This window comes from Bos indicus, chromosome 21, assembly GCF_029378745.1.
Source record: "Bos indicus isolate NIAB-ARS_2022 breed Sahiwal x Tharparkar chromosome 21, NIAB-ARS_B.indTharparkar_mat_pri_1.0, whole genome shotgun sequence".
NCBI classification, from domain to species: Eukaryota; Metazoa; Chordata; class Mammalia; order Artiodactyla; family Bovidae; genus Bos; species Bos indicus.
In genome coordinates this window covers 56,799,403-56,817,180 of record NC_091780.1, presented here as the reverse complement: position 1 = coordinate 56,817,180, position 17,778 = coordinate 56,799,403, and the positions used below count along the sequence as shown (strand labels likewise).

The 17,778-nt window shown below is 45.1% G+C and overlaps 1 protein-coding gene across 3 annotated transcripts in view; it reads left to right on the top strand.

Moving 5' to 3' along the window:
• The first annotated feature begins 3,268 nt into the window (after positions 1 to 3,268).
• FBLN5 (fibulin 5) overlaps positions 3,269 to 17,778 on the top strand; it is a 92,759-nt gene continuing 78,249 nt past the window's right edge. Inside the window, exons 1-5 of one of the 3 annotated variants that reach the window (XM_019983699.2) lie at positions 3,269 to 3,383; positions 3,546 to 3,767; positions 7,670 to 7,724; positions 10,033 to 10,084; positions 14,158 to 14,412. In XM_019983699.2, coding sequence (XP_019839258.2) covers positions 3,751 to 3,767; positions 7,670 to 7,724; positions 10,033 to 10,084; positions 14,158 to 14,412 — 379 coding nt within the window. In that variant the 5' untranslated portion in view covers positions 3,269 to 3,383; positions 3,546 to 3,750. Of the gene's footprint in view, positions 3,768 to 4,005; positions 4,314 to 7,669; positions 7,725 to 10,032; positions 10,085 to 14,157; positions 14,413 to 17,778 lie in introns of those variants that run through there. The other 2 variants (XM_019983698.2, XM_019983697.2) reach the window with 2 other exon arrangements.

The following is a 17,778-nucleotide window of genomic DNA, read 5'->3' as shown; positions in this document are numbered from 1 at the left end:
ACTCCAGCACCTGTCCCAGTAAATTTTTCACTGATAATTCTGATAAAGTCACGACAGTCAAGATCAACATATCTGTAGTTGTTAAAGCTGAGAGTGATACTTAATACTTTAGACAAGAGAAGTCATCTTGAAAAAAGATCCTGAACAATGGATGAAAACTTAATAGAGATGTGTGCAGAGCTTGCCTCTGTTCAACAGTGAGAGGGGCTGTTTCACCCATGGAAGTGGATAATTTACTAGTTATTAAAGGTATTTTGGAGAGCAGTGTGTATGGGTGGGAATTTAGATACAGTGACATCATGAGGGTAAAGGGCTTCTGTTGTCACTTAGTCCATAAAGAATCTGCCTGCAGTGAAGGAGACCCAGGTTCAATCCCTGGGTTGGGAAGATCCCCTGGAGAAGGAAATGGCAACCCACTCCAGTACTCTTGCCTGGAGAATCCCATGAACAGAGGAGCCTGGTGGGCTGCCGTCCATGGGGTCACAAAGAGTAGGGCACAATTGAGTGACTAACTCTTTCTTTCATTCCCACAGCCACCGAGACATAAATAGTATCTCCATTTTACAGATGAGGAAACTGAGATGCTAAGTGACTTGTCCAAGGTCACCCATCAGATAATCGACAAAAATCAAGACTCAGACTTTCATTGGAATGCTTATTCTCTCCTCTATTCCAATCCCACAGTTTTAAGGCGGGAACGATCTCTGGTCCAAGATGGATCTCTGGGCGGTTTTGCCTTCAAGACTCCTTTTGCTCATGCAGAAAGCAGTCATATTTATTTCCTCTCTCTCCTTATCCTTCAGAAGGGCTGACAATAGAACTGAGGTAACGGACTAAGTCATTTAAACCTCTTTCTACCCCACCAAAAGCTCTACACAAATACCGTATACTATTAAATTAGCCTCATATTTTAAATAGGTACAATATGGTACATGGTACACAATTCAAATTATAGCAAAAGGTAAGCAGGAAGGGGCTAATTCTTCTCTTATATCTCCTTCCCATCTGCCTACACAATTTCCTTCCTAGGAGACAAAAAACGCTAACAGTTCTTCCCATATCCTTCTAGAGTAGTCTTTTCTATACATATGCAAGCTAGAACTTGTGCCTATACATTTTTCTCAAATGGTGACATGCTTTACACACAGTTCTACAATGTATTGATATACTTATTAATATATTAGTTTGATCTATGTGAAATTACTGATATTCTTCCATTTTGATCTACAAAATTTATTAGAAACCTTTCATTATTAGTCCATAATGACTCACAGTTCCATAAGGAATTGTTTCAGTCTTTTTTAAAATAAAGTGCAACATACATAAGACTTCACAGATCTTTTTTTCTTTTCTTTTTTAATATTAATGAACTTTACAAATCAAAGATTTCACAAATCTTAAGTGTACCCACTCCTGTGGAGCCAGCATCTAGACGACTAATTAAAATATTACCAGCGTGGAATAGTTCCCTTGTGCCCACTCCCAGTTACTACCTTATTTTGAATTCCATGTTAAAGTTGTCATCCAGTATGTACTCTTATATGTCCACTTTTTTCTATTGGTTTCTATTTTTTCTATCGGTTGCACATTATTTAACCCTATTGATACCTAATTGATTGATGATATGTCTCTTTATACTTTTTGCTATTCCAAGCAATGAACAATCTTGTAAATATATTTTAAAAATACTTTACTATGGGAAATGTCCAACACATATAAAGTAAATAGAATAGTATAATGGACACTCAGCTTCAACAACCATCAACATTTTGCCTTTCTTGTCAAATGTATTTTCATGAGGAGGACTCCATTTACTAACCAAAAAAAAGCCCTTTAAAAAGGCTAAGTATGCAGTCTTTGGAGTCTCAGTGGTATCAATAGCTGTGTTATCATGGGGAGTAAACTAACCTCTCTTAACCGCCTCCAACACAGTGGAGATAATAGTTCCTATGCACAGACTTATAAAGAGAAAAAAGAATCTCATCAGTGCTTTCTCAGCTGGAGGTAGGGCTGTGTTGAGGGGCCCAAGGGAAGATGCAGGTGGGGAAGGAGGGGCTTGGACTACTACCAATCCATTTTCATCTTTTAAAGTATAGAGACTGAGACTTCCTGGTGGTCCAGTGGTTGAGACTCCACGCTACCAATGCAGGGGATTCAAATTCTATCCCTGATTGGGGAACTAAGATCCCACATGCCATATGGTACGGCAAAAGAAAGAAAAGAAAAGAATAGGGTCTTTAGTAAAATTTCATTTGATAAAAAAGGATCCAGTGCTTAAAAAGGAATTCCCAGGTGGCATAGTTGGTAAAGAACCCGCCTGCCAATGCAGGAGACATAAGACATGCAGTTCGATTCCTGGGTCATGAAGATCCCCTGGAGGAAGAAATGGCAACCTACTCCAGTATTCTTGTCTGGGGAATCTCATGGACAGAGGAATGGGGTTGAAAGAGAGTCGGACACAACTGAGGGCACAGATCCACAGACAATGCTTAAAAAAACAAAGGAAAAGAAAGAAAAAGAAATAGTATGAAACCACCAATGTAACCAATGTAAAGGACTCAGAGTAGTGCTTTTATTATTATTATTGGCCGTCATTCTGCTTTACCCTGACTTTCTCTTCAAATCACCTGGTTACTTGTTAAAATCACGTTCAAGCCAAGGGACACCTTTTTTCAATTAAAAATGTTTTCCCAGATTTATTGAGATGTACTTGACATACAACGCTGTGTACCTTTAAGGTGTACAAATCATTGATTTGGTACAGGGACAAATTTTGATTCAAGCAAAACATGGCCCTGAGAATCCCAGGATGAGGCCGGGCCTGAGCGTGTCCTCTCCGAGGTCTGCATTGCACAAGCTGACGTCTGGAGTTCGTGTCAGCCAGTTTCCATCCTCCTCCTCTCTCCCACTCCCTCAAGCTCCCCACCCCTTCTGGAAAATCGTTGAGTCTCCCGCGGCTTACCCCAAGCCTCTGCTTCGATGGGTCTGGTTTCCCAATAAATCAAAAGACTCTAGTCCCTGTCGCTGTTTGTCACGAGTTCGAGTCAGTCTTTTCCCAGGGTGGGAGTTACTTTCCCGGGTTTCCCGACGGCTCGGCGAAGTGCTGATGCTCTAGATCGTCGCCCCCGCCTCGGCCCACGACTGCCCAGCCACGGGGACCTCCTCCCCGAGTGGGAAGTAAAGGGTCAACGGGCCCTCCCAGCCACCCGCCCACCCACCGCCCCGCACCCCACCCTCCTGCACTTGCCCGCCAATCGCCTCCATAGAGATGCTGGGAGCCCAAGCGAGGGCGACTGCTCCGCCGGGAAAGGGCTCTCCTCCCAGCGCTGAGCACTTGGTCCTGGCAGACGCCCCAAGATTGTTGTGAGGAGTCTAGCCAGTTGGTGAGCGCTGTAATCTGAACCAGCTGTGTCCAGACTGAGGCCCCATTTGCATTGTTTAACATACTTAGAAAATGAAGTGTTCATTTTTAACATTCCTCCTCCAATTGGTTTAATGCTGAATTACTGAAGAGGGCTAAGCAAAACCAGGTGCTTTCTCTGTAGGCTCTCCAGTGGCTCGGAGGACCCAGGCTCTCCCCTTGTTCCTCTCCACGCCTCGGCTCGGCCCCCCTGGAATAAAAGTCTCGGCGAGCCCCACAGGCCCAGAGGAGGCCGAAGTTCAGGAACTGCTCCTCCGGGGTCCCGCGGGCGCTGAGAGCTCTTCCTCTTTTTCCCCACCAGCTGCTTCTCCTGCCCACGCATCTTGGACATGCCAGGATTCAAAAGGTACGTTCTCTGCTCCGGACTTTTTTTTTCCCTCCAGGGTCTGGAAACCTTACTCAAAACCCGATGGGTGGAAAATGGCTATGGCCGTGATTCAGGCTGTGTCAGGATATTGGAAAAGGCATTAGCTAGTGATGCAATGATATTGTTAATTATAAAAAGCTGCGCCTCTGTAATTTCCATCTTGAAGTCTTCTTTTGGGAGTGGGTATTTTATAAGACAGTTTCAGAAGCCGGCATCCGACAGAGCACAGCAAAAATCTCAGAGCTTGGTTTTCTTCTTTCTTTTCCGAAAGGGCCGCAGATTTGTGTGCCGTTTTTTTAATTCTTTTTTTAATTTAAAAAAAGAAAAAAATTTTTTTTCTTAATTTGAGAGATGAGTTACTAGTTCACTAGCAGTTATTTTGCTGCATCGGCTGTTGGACCAGCGAACAAGCTAGCTGCACCTCCCAGGGCTGGATTTGCTCTATGTCTGTGTGGGATTCACAAAGGGCATGCGACCCAGAAGTCTCGAGCCAATGAAAAGTGGGGACTGCAGACAGAAACGCATGTAAGCAAACATTTTGATATTCTTTAAGGAAATTGCAGTTCCAGTCAAGTGATCCTTCAAACTTGAAGAACTTTATCTGGATTACGTCTGCAGTTTTTATCCAGGGAACTCTTGAGAACGTAACTGCTTTAGACAGATTTTGTGTGTGTGTGTGTGTGTGTGTGTGTGCGTGTGTGCGTGTGTGTGTGCTGAAAATGGAGCTGTAATCCTGTCATCCTGGATCGGGGACCAGAATTTCTCTGACAGACAGTCCTGAGATTTGAGATCCAGTTGGTCCCTCTTGGCTTTCCTCCCAGTTGAGGATGGAACACAAAATAGGTGGACCCACCTGTTTTTGAAAGTCCCGGGGACCAGTTAGGAACATCAGAGGATCCCCAGGGTTCCTGTAGTTAATTTATCTTGGAGTTTTCTGGAGTTTTTCATGACAAACGTAACTGTTTGTGACACTGTCAGAGCAGGGATGCTTGGATGTTATTTCATTTTTGGAAAACTGTCTCAATTAGCCTGGAGCTTACTTGGCCCCCAGGCCCCAGCTGGGGCTCTTCCAGGAGGCTGGGCTTGGGGCGGGATCTCTCAGGGGAGACCTGTCCTGGGACTGCCCTCTGGCCAAAGGGAGCGGGGGAGTCAGGGGTAGGGGAGACGCGGGGTTAGCATGCCTTTTCTACTAGGTCTTGAAGTCCACTATGTGCAGTCAGCCTGTTCTGTCTCCAACAAAAATGAGACAGGGTTTTATAACCAACCGAAAGGAAACTTCATGTGAAGAAACAGGAAAACATTGAAATTCATAATATACAGCCTGGAAAATAAATTTGTTATTGTTCTTTCATTCCTTCCAGATATAAATCTGGCCTTTGCAAATATCAAAAAGCCCTGGGATTTGGCTCTGCACTTTATAAGGTCAGAGCTGTCTCCGGCGTTCTAGAACCTGTCTCGTGCAGGCGCTGAGATGAAACGAAAGCTTGTGGACTCTTAGGGTCATTATTCTTCAGATCGAGGATTAGATGAAGGGAGTGGGCTTGCCTCTCCTAGCACCACATCAGGGTCCTGTTTCCTCTGAACCTCACCTTAATTCTGGGGCTCTCCAAGTAGCCCAGCGTTGCTCGTTCCTATGAACCTTGTGTCATGGATTGAGTGAGCTTTGTAGTCTTTTGAACTCTTTTTCTAAAGGGAGGGATTGTAAAGTGAAGGTGTATATTGATCGTAACAGGTCACTAAATTCAAGCAGGTCCCAGGTCCACTGCTTTACTGAAGAAGCCTTTGAGGTCACCTCCTCCAGGAAGTCTTCCCTGACCTTCTCTAGCCCCAGCCTGGCTCTCCTGGTGCTCATTGGGTGTTTCTGTCCATGCCCTAACCAAAGTGTCTAGACGTTACTGTTTCAGACGGCCCCTCAACCCGCTCTCCAGAGCAGCGTCTGTGTCAGTTTTGTAGTTTTTCTGCCTGCAAGGAGTAGTTGCTCAGATAAACCCTCTATTGAACTCAGTAATAATAGCACCAAATAAAGCTCTGTATTTGCATAGATTATTTTAAAAACCATTTTCACGATTTTTAAGTGTCCAGTTCAATAGTGTTAAGTACATTCACACTGTTGTGCAATCAATCTCCAGAACTCTTTCCATCTTGCAAAACTGAAATTCTATACCCACAAACAACAACTCCCTAATCCCTCCTCCCTCCAGCCCCTGACGCCCACCATTCTGCTTTCTGTCCATGATTTTGATTGCTCTCGGTCCCTCATATAAATGGAATCAAACAGTATTTGTCTGTCTGTGACTGGCTTGTTTCACCTAGCATAAGATCCTTGAGATTCATCCGTATTGTAGCACTTGTCAGAATTCCTTTTTAAGGCTGATAGTATTCCATTTATGTGTGTAACACACTGTTTATTCATCTGGTGATGGACACTTGGGTTGCTTCCACCTTTTGGCTGTTGTGAATAATGCTGCTGTGAACAGGGGTGTACAAAAGTCTCTTTGAGCTTGTGTTTTCAGTTCTTTTGTGTGTATACCCAGACGTGGGATTGCTGGATCATATAGTGTTCCATTTTTAATTTTTTGAGGAACCTCTAGACTGCTTTCCATAGTGGTTGTATCAGCATACCTTCTCAGCAACAGTGCACAAGTGCTCTAGTTTCTCCACAGCCTTACTAGCTTTGAGCTTTTTTGGCTATAGCCACCTGATGGATATAAAGTGGATGCACAGTTTCTTGGCACCTCCTTCTAAGTGTCCACTGTGTTCCTTTTTCTTGGGGCTGCCTGGGTCCCCATGTCCTGTCCTCCATCTGGGTCTGTGTGAGGTGCACTCTGGAGCATGTGTGTTCCCTGTGACACCTCCATTCCGGGGAACTCACATGCTTCACATTTGTACTTTCATCATCCGGGGGCACATCGGCTCCTTCACGCTGTAGTCATTTCAGAGTGAAGATGTTCAAAACGCAGGCAAGTCCCCTTGGGTCAGGAGTGAAGGTCAAGCAGTGGTGAATACATTATTAATACCACAGTGGTGGGTGTTAGGTTTGTTCTTTGAAGCAGTCAAACTGTTTATTTTTAAAGTGAAGTGAGAGTTGCTCAGTTGTATCCGACTCTTTGCGACCCCATGGACTATATAGTCCATGGAATTCTCCAGGCCAGAATACTGGAGTGGGTAGCCTTTCCCTTCTCCAGGGGATCTTCCCAACCCAGGACTGAACCCAAGTCTCCTGCATCGCAGGTGGATTCTTTACCAGCTGAGCCACAAGGGAAGCCCAAGAATACTGGAGTGGGTAGCCTATTCCTTCTCTAGCAGATCTTCCTGACCCAGGTATCAAACTGGGGTCTCCTGCATTGCAGGAAAATTCTTTACCAACTGAGCTATCAGGGAAGCCCTGATTTTTTTGTTTGTTTGTTTTTAATGCCACCTGAAGTCATACACTGTGGCAAACAAACAAAAAAACCCAAGGTCCTAGTGTATAGCACAGGGAGCTATATTCAATATCTGGTGATAAACTATAATAGAAAAGAATATGAAAAAGAACATATGTATATAATTGAATCACTTTGCTATACAGCAGAAATTAACACAATGTTGTAAATCAATCATGTCATTAAAATTTTTTTCAATTATTTAAAAAATGCCATCTAACACATTATGTTGTGTTGATATGTTGATATGAAACCAGTGGAAGGGGCGTAGTTCTCTTCCGGATGGTTGGGACATCTGGCATGTCCCCGGCTACTCGAGCACGCCCCTCACCCTCCAAATACAAGCACAAGGTGGGGTCACCATTGTAAACACACGGGCAGCACAAGATGCAGATATAACCCCAGACCCGGGCGCTGGAAGTGTCTTGGGCGTTTACGTCAACTTCTTACTTCCCACAGGATACTCACCGTGACCGTTCTGGCTCTCTGTCTTCCAACTCCTGGGAATGCACAGGTAAGATTTTTATTTTGTTACTTGTCGTGAAGTATGTTAAAAAACAGGCTGAGGGTGTCCAGCCATGCATTTTAGAATCCTAGGATCGTGTCGTTTACCTGAGCCTAGCTCTTCATTGTACAGAGGTTAAGGCTGGGGCTCAGGGAAGCTGAGACTTGCCCCAGCTGGTGCAGTTTATAAGTGGCAGGGCTGGGACCTTGGTGTCCTGATTTGCCATCCAAGGCTCTTATAATCAGATCATGCTGCCTCATTTGTGTTCATTGGGTAAGTGCTAAAAACTCAAGCATGTTCTAGTGTTTCTGGGCAGTGGTGCCTCTCTATTCTCCCCGTGTTGCCCGTGTGTGTGTATGTGTCCTAACTGGAGGAGGTGGGCAGAGGAAGGGTGACTCAGCTCCCAACCAGTGAAGACCCGGCTCTGGCCCAGACCCCTGGGAAGAGTGTGAAGGGGGATCTTAAGCTCCTGCGGGGCTATGTGGAGAAGCCTGCAGTATCCCTGACTTTACAAAAGTGATGTTTGTGTCAGCTCTTGAGAAATGTGGCAGATCCCTCCTAAGGAGCTCAGGGCAGCCTTTCTGCATCTCCAGCTCAGAAATGAGAGAAGCCCCACCTCTGAGCAGGGCTGAGGGGCCATGTAGTCAAATGGAAATGCACATGCATGTACATGAACATATAGAAGTCAGGACAAAATCACCAACACAGCCCCTCCAACTGTTGGTTTCAGCTGTGTACACCAGAGCCCTGAAACAGGACCAACCAAACACTCAATGCTCTCCCAAACTTTCAGGGTCTAGGAAGGAGATCTTAGAATTTTAATTCACATTTGTTTTGATCACATCTTTTAAATGTTTTTTCAAAATTAAGAATTTTGAAATAGATTTCATTGGTGGTGGAAAGAATCTTGAGAAAAGTAGCAAAGATTTAATGTTTTGATGTGGGCCATTTTTTTAGTCTTTATTGGATTTGTTATAGTATTGTTTCTGTTTTACGTTTCATTTTTTTCGGCCACAAGGCATATGGGAACTTGGCTCCCTGACCAGGAAATAAACCCACACCGCCTGCCTTGGAAGGCAAAGCCCCAACCACTGGACCACCAGGGAAGTCCCACCAAAGACTTTTAGGCCTTGGAAAGGTCTTGGCATTCTCCATTATAGCTCTGTGGTGACAGTTGGCATCTAGATCCAGAGAGGGCCGTGTTTATAATATAGTGTTTATTGCATTATAGGCATGTTAGGCACATTAACAATTTAGTCCTTACAACCACTCAGATGTAAGTACTATCATCCCCATTTTACAGATGAGAAAACCGAGGCATAGAAAAGTTATGCAGTGAGTGGGGGCTGGAGTGAGAGTTGGAAGCCAGTCAGTAGACTTGAACCCACACCTGCACTTAGCAAACGAAGGTTGAGACTTACCACATCTCCTGGTTTTCTGAACTTTATGGCACAGCCTCCTGGCTCATTCATTCCATTTCTTTTGCCCCAAGGCCCTAAGATACCTGAATCCACTCCCAGGAATGCAGCTGAATCTACCATCTCCACATATCAACCCATAGCTCAGGGAAGTTTAACTCCCCCCAAACCATAGGGAAAGCCAGGCAAAACCACACCTCCTTGACTTATTCCTGTAACATGTCAGCTCTAGAGGTTGATTGTTGAGCCCATGAGATTTTTCTAAATGCATGAAGTTGTAACTCAAGTTGTATGGGAAGCCTGCAACCCTCGGGGGCTGTTGAGACCTGGCTATCTCTGGAAGCATCTTTGTGTAATTGTCTTCCTGAGGTTAAAACGGAAGAATTTCCCCAATTCTGTTTCTCTTAGAAAACTGACTACATCACTGTGTAGATTTATTTTATACACAGACGCTGTAATCAGGTACAAGATTTCAGAGGGGCCAAAGAACTCATGCTGGGCACTGGAAAGGAGTTAAATAGCCCCCAAAGAAAGAGAGTAGTTGACCTTAAAGCAATAATATTCTCTCCCAGGAAGGGGTGAGTACAGGGCAAGCCTCGCTGGGCACATCAGATGTGATTAGTATTGCTCTTCAGAACTAGAGCAGGAAAAGGCCCCAGTAACCATTTGCTAAAACTGGGCATTTTGATACAATGATGCGGGAGTTTAAAAAGTGATGCTAGGTGTAAAATGATTGTAAAAAAAATACCTAAGTTATAACACAGATGTTGGTGTTACAAATGCCTTGTTTCTTTACCCATTTCCTGTACTTTCTGTGATGCAGTTAGAATGCTTCTGTAGTAAAAAAAAAAAAAAAAAGTAAGTAAAATGACCTCTCCTTTTTCTCTTCCTTCCTGCAGCAACAGTGTACTAACGGCTTTGACCTGGACCGCTCGTCAGGACAGTGTTTAGGTATGAGGCCCTGAAGGTCCTTCGCAGGGCGGGGGTGCAGCCACAGCGCCATCGCAGGGCCGTTTCTCTCTCAGCTGGTGTTCAGTATTGTCAAGTCTGTACCAGCCTTGCCCACAGAAATGGGCAGAAACAGTGCCACGGGATGGTTGAAATCAATGAACTCTTCCGCTGGTCACCTTCTTTGTGCCCAGCACTGGTAAGCCCTGTGCGACAGGGCGAAGATGAGGAAGGCTTGATCGCCGCCATCAAGGAGCTCCCCATCTGCGTCAGTTTCCTAGGACTGCCTTCACAAATTGCCACAAACTTAGGGGCTTACACAGTACAACTATATGATCTTATAGATGTACAGGTCAGAAGCCTGATGGGGGTTCTACCAGGCTAACACTGAAGTGTTGGCAGGGCCTTGTTCCTTTCTGGAGACTGGAGGGAAGAATCCATTTTCTTGCTCATGATGGTGCTGGCAGAATTCAGTTTCTTTTTTCTTTTATTTTGATTGCGATATAATTGACATACGATGGTGTCCAAGTTTAAGGTGTACAGTGTGTTGACTCGATCCACTTATGTATTCCAGTGTGACGACCATCATAGCTTAGAGCTCACACCTCCCTCCTGTCACATAATTACCTTTTTTTTTTTTTTTTGTGGTGAGAACATTCAGGATTTATTTTCAGCATTTTTCAAGTATACAATAGGTATTGTTCATAATACTCACAATACTGTGCATTAGTTCCTTAGAACTTATCTTCTAGCTGGAAGTTTGTACCATTTTACATCTCCTCATCTCTCCCACCCCCAAGCCCCTGATGACAACCATTCTACTCTCTGTTTCTTTAAGTTTGGCTTTTCTGGATTCTACATATGTGATATCTTGTAGCATTTGTCTTTCTCTGTTTGCCTAAACTCATAAATTCTGTTTGCATAATGCCCTCAAGGTCCATCCATGTTGTTGCAAATGGCAGCTTTTCCTTCTTCCTCATGACTGAATAATAGTCATATGATTATTATTAATATTATATTATTCATACGATGATGATATTAATTGATAATAATATCACATCTATCGTTACGAACTTTATCCATTGATGTGCATTTTGGGTATTTCCATAATTTGGCTAGCCTGAATAAATGCTTCAATCAACATAGCAGTATAGATACCTCTTTAAGATTCTATTTTCATTTCCTTTGGATATATACCCCAAATTGGAATTGCTGGATTGTATGGTATTTCTAGTTCTAACTTTTGGAGGGACCTCCACACTGTATTCCGTAGTGGCTACACTGATTAACATTCCACAGAATTCAGTTTCTCGCGGTTGTAGCACTGATGGCCCTGTTTCCTTGCTGGCTGTCAGCTGAAGGCCTTTCTCAGTTTCTAGAGGCCACCTTCTTCCTTGGCCTCTTCCTTGGTCTTCCGCCTGCAGAGCCAACAAGTTAAGTCCCTCACATGTTTCTAATCACATCTTTTTCTGTTGCCTCATCTCGCTGACCAATCCTTCCGCCTCTTCTTCCACTTTTAAGGATTTGTATGATTTCCCTGGGCCCACCCAGATAATCTCAGATAATCCTCTCATCTCAAGGTCTTCTGATTAGCTTTAAATCCATTCTGTGAGTGCATGCATGCTCAGTCACTCAGTTGTGTCTGACTCCTTGGAATTGCAGCTCTGTGGACTGTAGCCCTCCAGGTTCCTCTATCCATGGAATTTTCCAGGCAAGAATACTGGAATAGATTGCCATTTCCTCCTCCAGGGGATCCTTACGACCCAGGGATTGCACCCACATCTTCTGCATCTCCTGCATTAACAGGCAGATTCTTTTACCATTGAGCCACCTGGGAAACCCTTAAATTCACTCCATCCATGCCTAATTCCTCTTTGTCTTGTAACCTAATGTAGTCACAGGTTCCAAGTAAGTGAGTGAAATTTGCTCAGTTGTGTCTGACTCTTTGCAACCCCATGGACTGTACAGTCCATGGAATTCTCTAGACTAGAATACTGGAGTGGGTAGCCTTTCCCTTCTCCAGGTTATCTTCCCAACCCAGGGATCAAACCCAGGTCTCCTGAATTGCAGGCAGATTCTTTACCAGCTGAGCCAGCAGCAGGGATGCAGGTTCCAAGGAGGACACGCCATCTAGTGGGGGTGGTAGACCTAGGCGGAGTGAGCTGTACAGAGTGGAATAAAGTCATTGCCAAGATGAGGTGATGTCCCCTCGAGAAGTAAGGGAGAGAGTGATGCCTTCTGTCTGAGGTCAATAAAGAAATCCTTCATGGAGGTCACATTTGAGTTGGGTGTTGAAGGATGAATAAGATCCCGAGAAATAGCATCCCAAGTGGTAAGAACAGCATCAGCAAAGACCAGGAAGGCAATCGAGTATAGAATAGTGTGCTGTGGATGAAGCATAGAGTTGGGTGTTGAAGGATGAATAAGATCCCGAGAAATAGCATCCCAAGTGGTAAGAACAGCATCAGCAAAGACCAGGAAGGCAATCGAGTATAGAATAGTGTGCTGTGGATGAAGCATAGAGTTGGGTGTTGAAGGATGAATAAGATCCCGAGAAATAGCATCCCAAGTGGTAGGAACAGCATCAGCAAAGACCAGGGAGACAATCAGAGTATAGAATAGCGTGCTGTGGACGAAGCATAGAGTATAGAAAAAGAATACGGCTCCCATCTTGGGAATATATTTACCTTTTAAATTATATTTGATTTAGGCCAAATCATTTGTAATCTCTGAGCTTAGGGTTGAAAAGAATGATGGGTAGTGAGGAACAAAACCATGACTTGGAAGCTCCAGGCTCCTGCTTTGACTCAAGGTGAAGGGGCGTGAGGATGTGCCAGTGGATGCAGAGAAGGATGACAGCCGTCTTCCCTGGCCCCCCAGTTTTAATGATGACTTCAGGCTTACAGCTAGAAAATGGAGCTCCATGTTTCCCTTTGCTGAGGGGGGAGTTGGCACGAGTCTCTCGGAGGAGGTGGCGGGGTGAGCTGTCAGGATTCAGGGCCCTCTCCCCCAGCCTCTGGTCCCACGGAGAACAGACCCCCCAAGGTTGGTGAGAGGGTCAGGTCAGCTGCTCCTGCTGGCAACCCAGTCCAGGCCTCCTCTGTTCCCTGCCCAGCCAGGCTGATTTTCTAGAGAACCTACCCCCACCCCCAAACCCCACCCCCAACTCTAGACACAACAGACTGAGCACCAGCCTGGCTGGAAGCGGGCCCTGTTTGTTGGCACCGTGTGAGCTGACTCTCAAGTAAGTCTCCACTTTCCTAACAAGTAACTCACTCTTGGCCAAGCCTTGTCTTTTTGGACACAAGGGACTTTTTCTCCCTGCCTAGCTGTTATTTGGAATAGAATTGAGTACAATGATGAGAACCATCCCAGTGTTTCCTGAGTGTCGTATGGACACACAAGAGTACCTGAGATGCTTTTGGGTGATACAGCCACAGAAAAACACTCTTTATTTTAATAGTTTTATATTTTATTTTTACTCTTACCTTCTATTTTTCACAATTGATAGTGTTTTTTTTTCATTTGCTATCATCATGTAAGATGAAAAAAATATGCACACTTGGGTTTACAATGTGGATTCATTTAGAGAAAAGTGTTAAGCATGTGGGGCTTCCCTGATGACTCAGTCAGTAAGGAATCTGCCTGCAGTGCGGGAGACGCAGGAGATGTGGGTTCGATCCCTGGGTGGGGAAGATGCCCTGGAGGAGGAAATGGCAACCCACTCTGGTATTCTTGCCTGGGACATCCCATGGACGGAGGAGCCTGGTGGTTTACAGTCCATGGGGTTGCAAAGAGTTGGACAGGACCGAACACATGATGGATTGGTTAATTGGATCAAGCATGTGACAGTCCAGGGTAGCGGGTATTTGATGACTTGTCAATTTGATTCAGTTCAGCTAATATTTGGGTAGTACCAGATGGTGATGGGCCAGGCACTGCCCTACGTATTTGGGAGCAGATGCTGGTAAATCATGGTTGGGATCCTTCCTGGTGCTGTCAGCACAGAGCTCTGCTTCAGTTTGCACCATGTGGCTGAGGGGCTGCTAACACCTGTCCTTTCTGTGGCTTTGCAGATGTTGATGAATGCCGGACCATCCCTGAGGCCTGCCGAGGAGACATGATGTGTGTCAACCAAAACGGCGGGTATTTGTGCATCCCCCGAACGAACCCCGTGTACCGAGGGCCCTACTCCAACCCCTACTCCAACCCCTACTCAGCTTCTTACCCAGCAGCTGCACCCCCGCTGTCAGCTCCAAACTACCCCACCATCTCCAGGCCTCTCATATGCCGCTTTGGATACCAGATGGATGAAAGCAACCAGTGTGTGGGTGAGTAGCCCAGCATCCTAGGCTTCCTCTAGGCTGGCAAAGCCACGCTCCTGTCCAGCAGGTCCAGCCCAAGGTCGTCTCCAGAAAGCCACTTTGTCTTCGCTTTATTTTCATCTATATATTCACCTATCTATCTTATCTATCATCTACGTATTTATTATCTACCTACCTATCTGTCTTTCAATTGTATCTATCATCTATCTATTTGAAGACCAAGCTCATGTTTTTTCTCTGTTCAATAACAGATATATTTGGTCAAACATACTAAGTGAATCCCAGAGAGAGGATCTAAAGATCTAAAAGGGACCAGCTTTCTAGAGCCTTCAGCATCACACACCCTTGAATGGAATGTTTGCTCCTGAAAGAAAAGAAGCCTTGAGGGACAAGGCCAATTGTTCTGGAAAGAAAGTGGGTTCCTTGGGTGGGGACCAGTCTTTTGACCAAGCGGAACCTTGTAGATGGGAGCTCATAGTGTGAGTGGATCTTGGGGAAGAAGGAGATGCCATATGCCATGAGGTCCCCAGGCTGTTGGCAAGTGTTGTGATGGTGCCTGGGGGAGTGCTGGAGCTCTGTGGGCCAGTGTGGCTTTCGTGGAGGGTTACCCAGTATCCCCCCTCGTTGCTTTAGCTTTGGTTGGACCAAAACTTTGCAACTGTTTCCAACATTGGAAGGTGGGTCTAGAGTGATGATCGCTCCAAAGTTTTTTGATCATATGCTCCATCTGCAAAATCTTTTTGAACCTGGACCCTTATTACACGCATGTTTATAAATTACATACATATCCTGTTAGTCTCATATGGTTTGAGGAGTGTAAAGCATATGTGAGACATAGAAAATTTTAAAGAATGTGATCAAAATAAAATATGAATTGAAATTCTAATATTTCCTTCCTGTGCCCTGGAAGTTTGTGAGACCATCAGGGTACGTAATGAGATTGATGTTGGTCCCATTCCAGGGCTCTGAAGGTGGCGTTGTAACCTACTGCTGGGGAGGTGTGTTGGTGATTTTGTCATGGCTTCTATATGACCATGCAAATGAGTGTGCATTTTCATTTGACTACATGCAAATAATATGCAAACAATGTGTCTTTCAGAGCAAAAGGGAAAATTGGATACGCCTTGTCCAAACTTCTCTATTCTTACTGATCTAAAATATGTGTGTGTGTGTGTGAGAGAGAGAGAGAGGGACAAGAGCTGACTGATGGTCACGTTGAATATAGATGAGTGTTCAAGGAAAAAGAATACAGGACCCAATCAAGTCACGGACTGAAGTGCTGGTGGGGAAGATAGTAATGCACTTCCTTATGACCACTAGGACAATAGGCCAGTGTAACTGAAAGGGACTTTAACAGTCTTTAACCACAGCCTCTTCATTCTATAAAAACGGGGATGTGGACTCCACCAAGAAAGGTAATTACAAAGGTAGGATGGGGGTCCTGCTCTGCTGACAGCAGCCTACGTTTTCCTCACTCGCCTACGTGACTGCTCTCATTTGGTAGAAAAGGAATGATCTGGAAGAAAAGGCAGAGAAAGAGAGTTGGGGGGTGGGGAGCTGCTCTTCAGGATGTCCTGTGGGGCTGGAGAAGCCGAGTGACCACGTGCACATCTTGAAGTGAGGAAGGGGTTGTCAGGACCCTGTGAGTCACTCCAGGATTTCAGCGGGGGCGGGTCTCGGTGGCCGTGAGGCAGTCCTGCAGACCCCGTCTGGGGGACAGCTGGGAACTCCAATGCGACCCCTCCCCTGAAGCCCTCTTCCCAGGATCCCAGCACTGGAGAATAAGCACGCGGCTGGGAACCCTATTCATCTCCCGGTCCCTGTGACGTCAGCACTTTTACGGCCTCCAACCTGTCTCACGGGAGATGCGGAGCCTCATAATGGCCCTTTTGTAAGGAGAATACAATCCAGGAACCCTAGCGAGGACTGGCACCGGGCCGTCCACTTCCGAAAAGTTCAGCCTTATGTATTTATAAGTCCCGGGTTCCTCCCCGCCTCCCTTCACCCCACCCCGCCTTTCCTGGTTTACACTGGTTCTTCTGGGCATTGTGAGAGGGGACGTCAGAGGGAGGAGGCCCCAGGAGGAATGAGAGAGGCGGGGCCTGGGAACAGGCCACGGGGAAGCAAGGCTGGGGCGGGGGTGGGGGGTAGGGGGAAGGTGGGGAGGAACCGAAGGAACCCAGAGGGGGATATTGCTGGGAAAAGAGGAGGTGAGGGGGTGAACGTAGGTCTGATCCTGTGGAGGAAGCTAGAGCAAGTGGCGTGTGATGTGGAGAATTGGAAAGTGTTTCTGAAACTTGGGTATTCTTTTTTTTTTTTAATGTATTTATTTCTTTGGTTTAGCAGTGTCTTAATTGCAGCAAGCAGGAACTTTAAGCTGCGGCATGCAAACTCTTAGTTGTGGCGTGTGGTATCTAGTTCCTTGACCAGGAATGGAACTTGGTCCCCCTACATTGCGAGCAGAGTCTTAGCCACTGGACCACCAAGGAATCCCTCTTTTTTTTTAAGCTTTTGTATTGGATTGTAGTTGATTAACCATGTTGTGATAGTTTCAGGTGTACAGCAAAGTGATTCTGTTGTACATATGCATGTATCTGTTGTTTTTCAAACTTGGATGTTGTGGGAGAGGAGGACCACATGTCCAAGGGGCCTCTCCTCCTCCTCTTCAACACAGAAAATGCTCAACAACAGGAACAGCAGCAGCAGCAGTAATAATAGCAAGCACATGGTGCTGTGTGCTGGGATCCTTACCTGAATGAACATGTTGAATCCTCACCACAAGCCTATACAGCAGGCCTGTTGTTATTCTCTTTGGCCCTGAAGCACAGAGAGGTTAAGAATCTGTCTAAGTACATACAGCAGGTGGGGGCTGACCCAGGGTTTGAACCCATTCAGGCTCTGGATGAGGAAGCTGAGGCTGAACAAGGTCAAGGTTCAAGCCTCACAGGAGTCAGTCCTGGATCCCTGATGAAAAACTAGGGCTTTCTCTTGCCTTTTTTTTTTTTTTTTTTGGTAAATAAATTTTTGTTCTGTAAAACTTTGAACCTAGACAAAAGCAGAAGAAACAGTGAACACTTACCTACTTGTCACCCAGTTTGGTAATTGTCAATATAGACCCACTCTTGTTTCTTCTTTACCCTGACCCAGTGGATCAATTTAAAGCAAATATCAGGAATCGAATCGTTATATCCTTAAATACTTCAAAATGTATCTGTCTCTAAGAGATAAAGCTTCTTTAAAAAAATAATAGCCACAATACCATTGTCAAACCTATAAAAATTAACAATAATTCCTTTTTATCATTTAATATCCAGATAGAGTTCAGATTTCTGTTATTCTTTCATAAATGTCCTTTTTTTCTTTTTTTTTTAG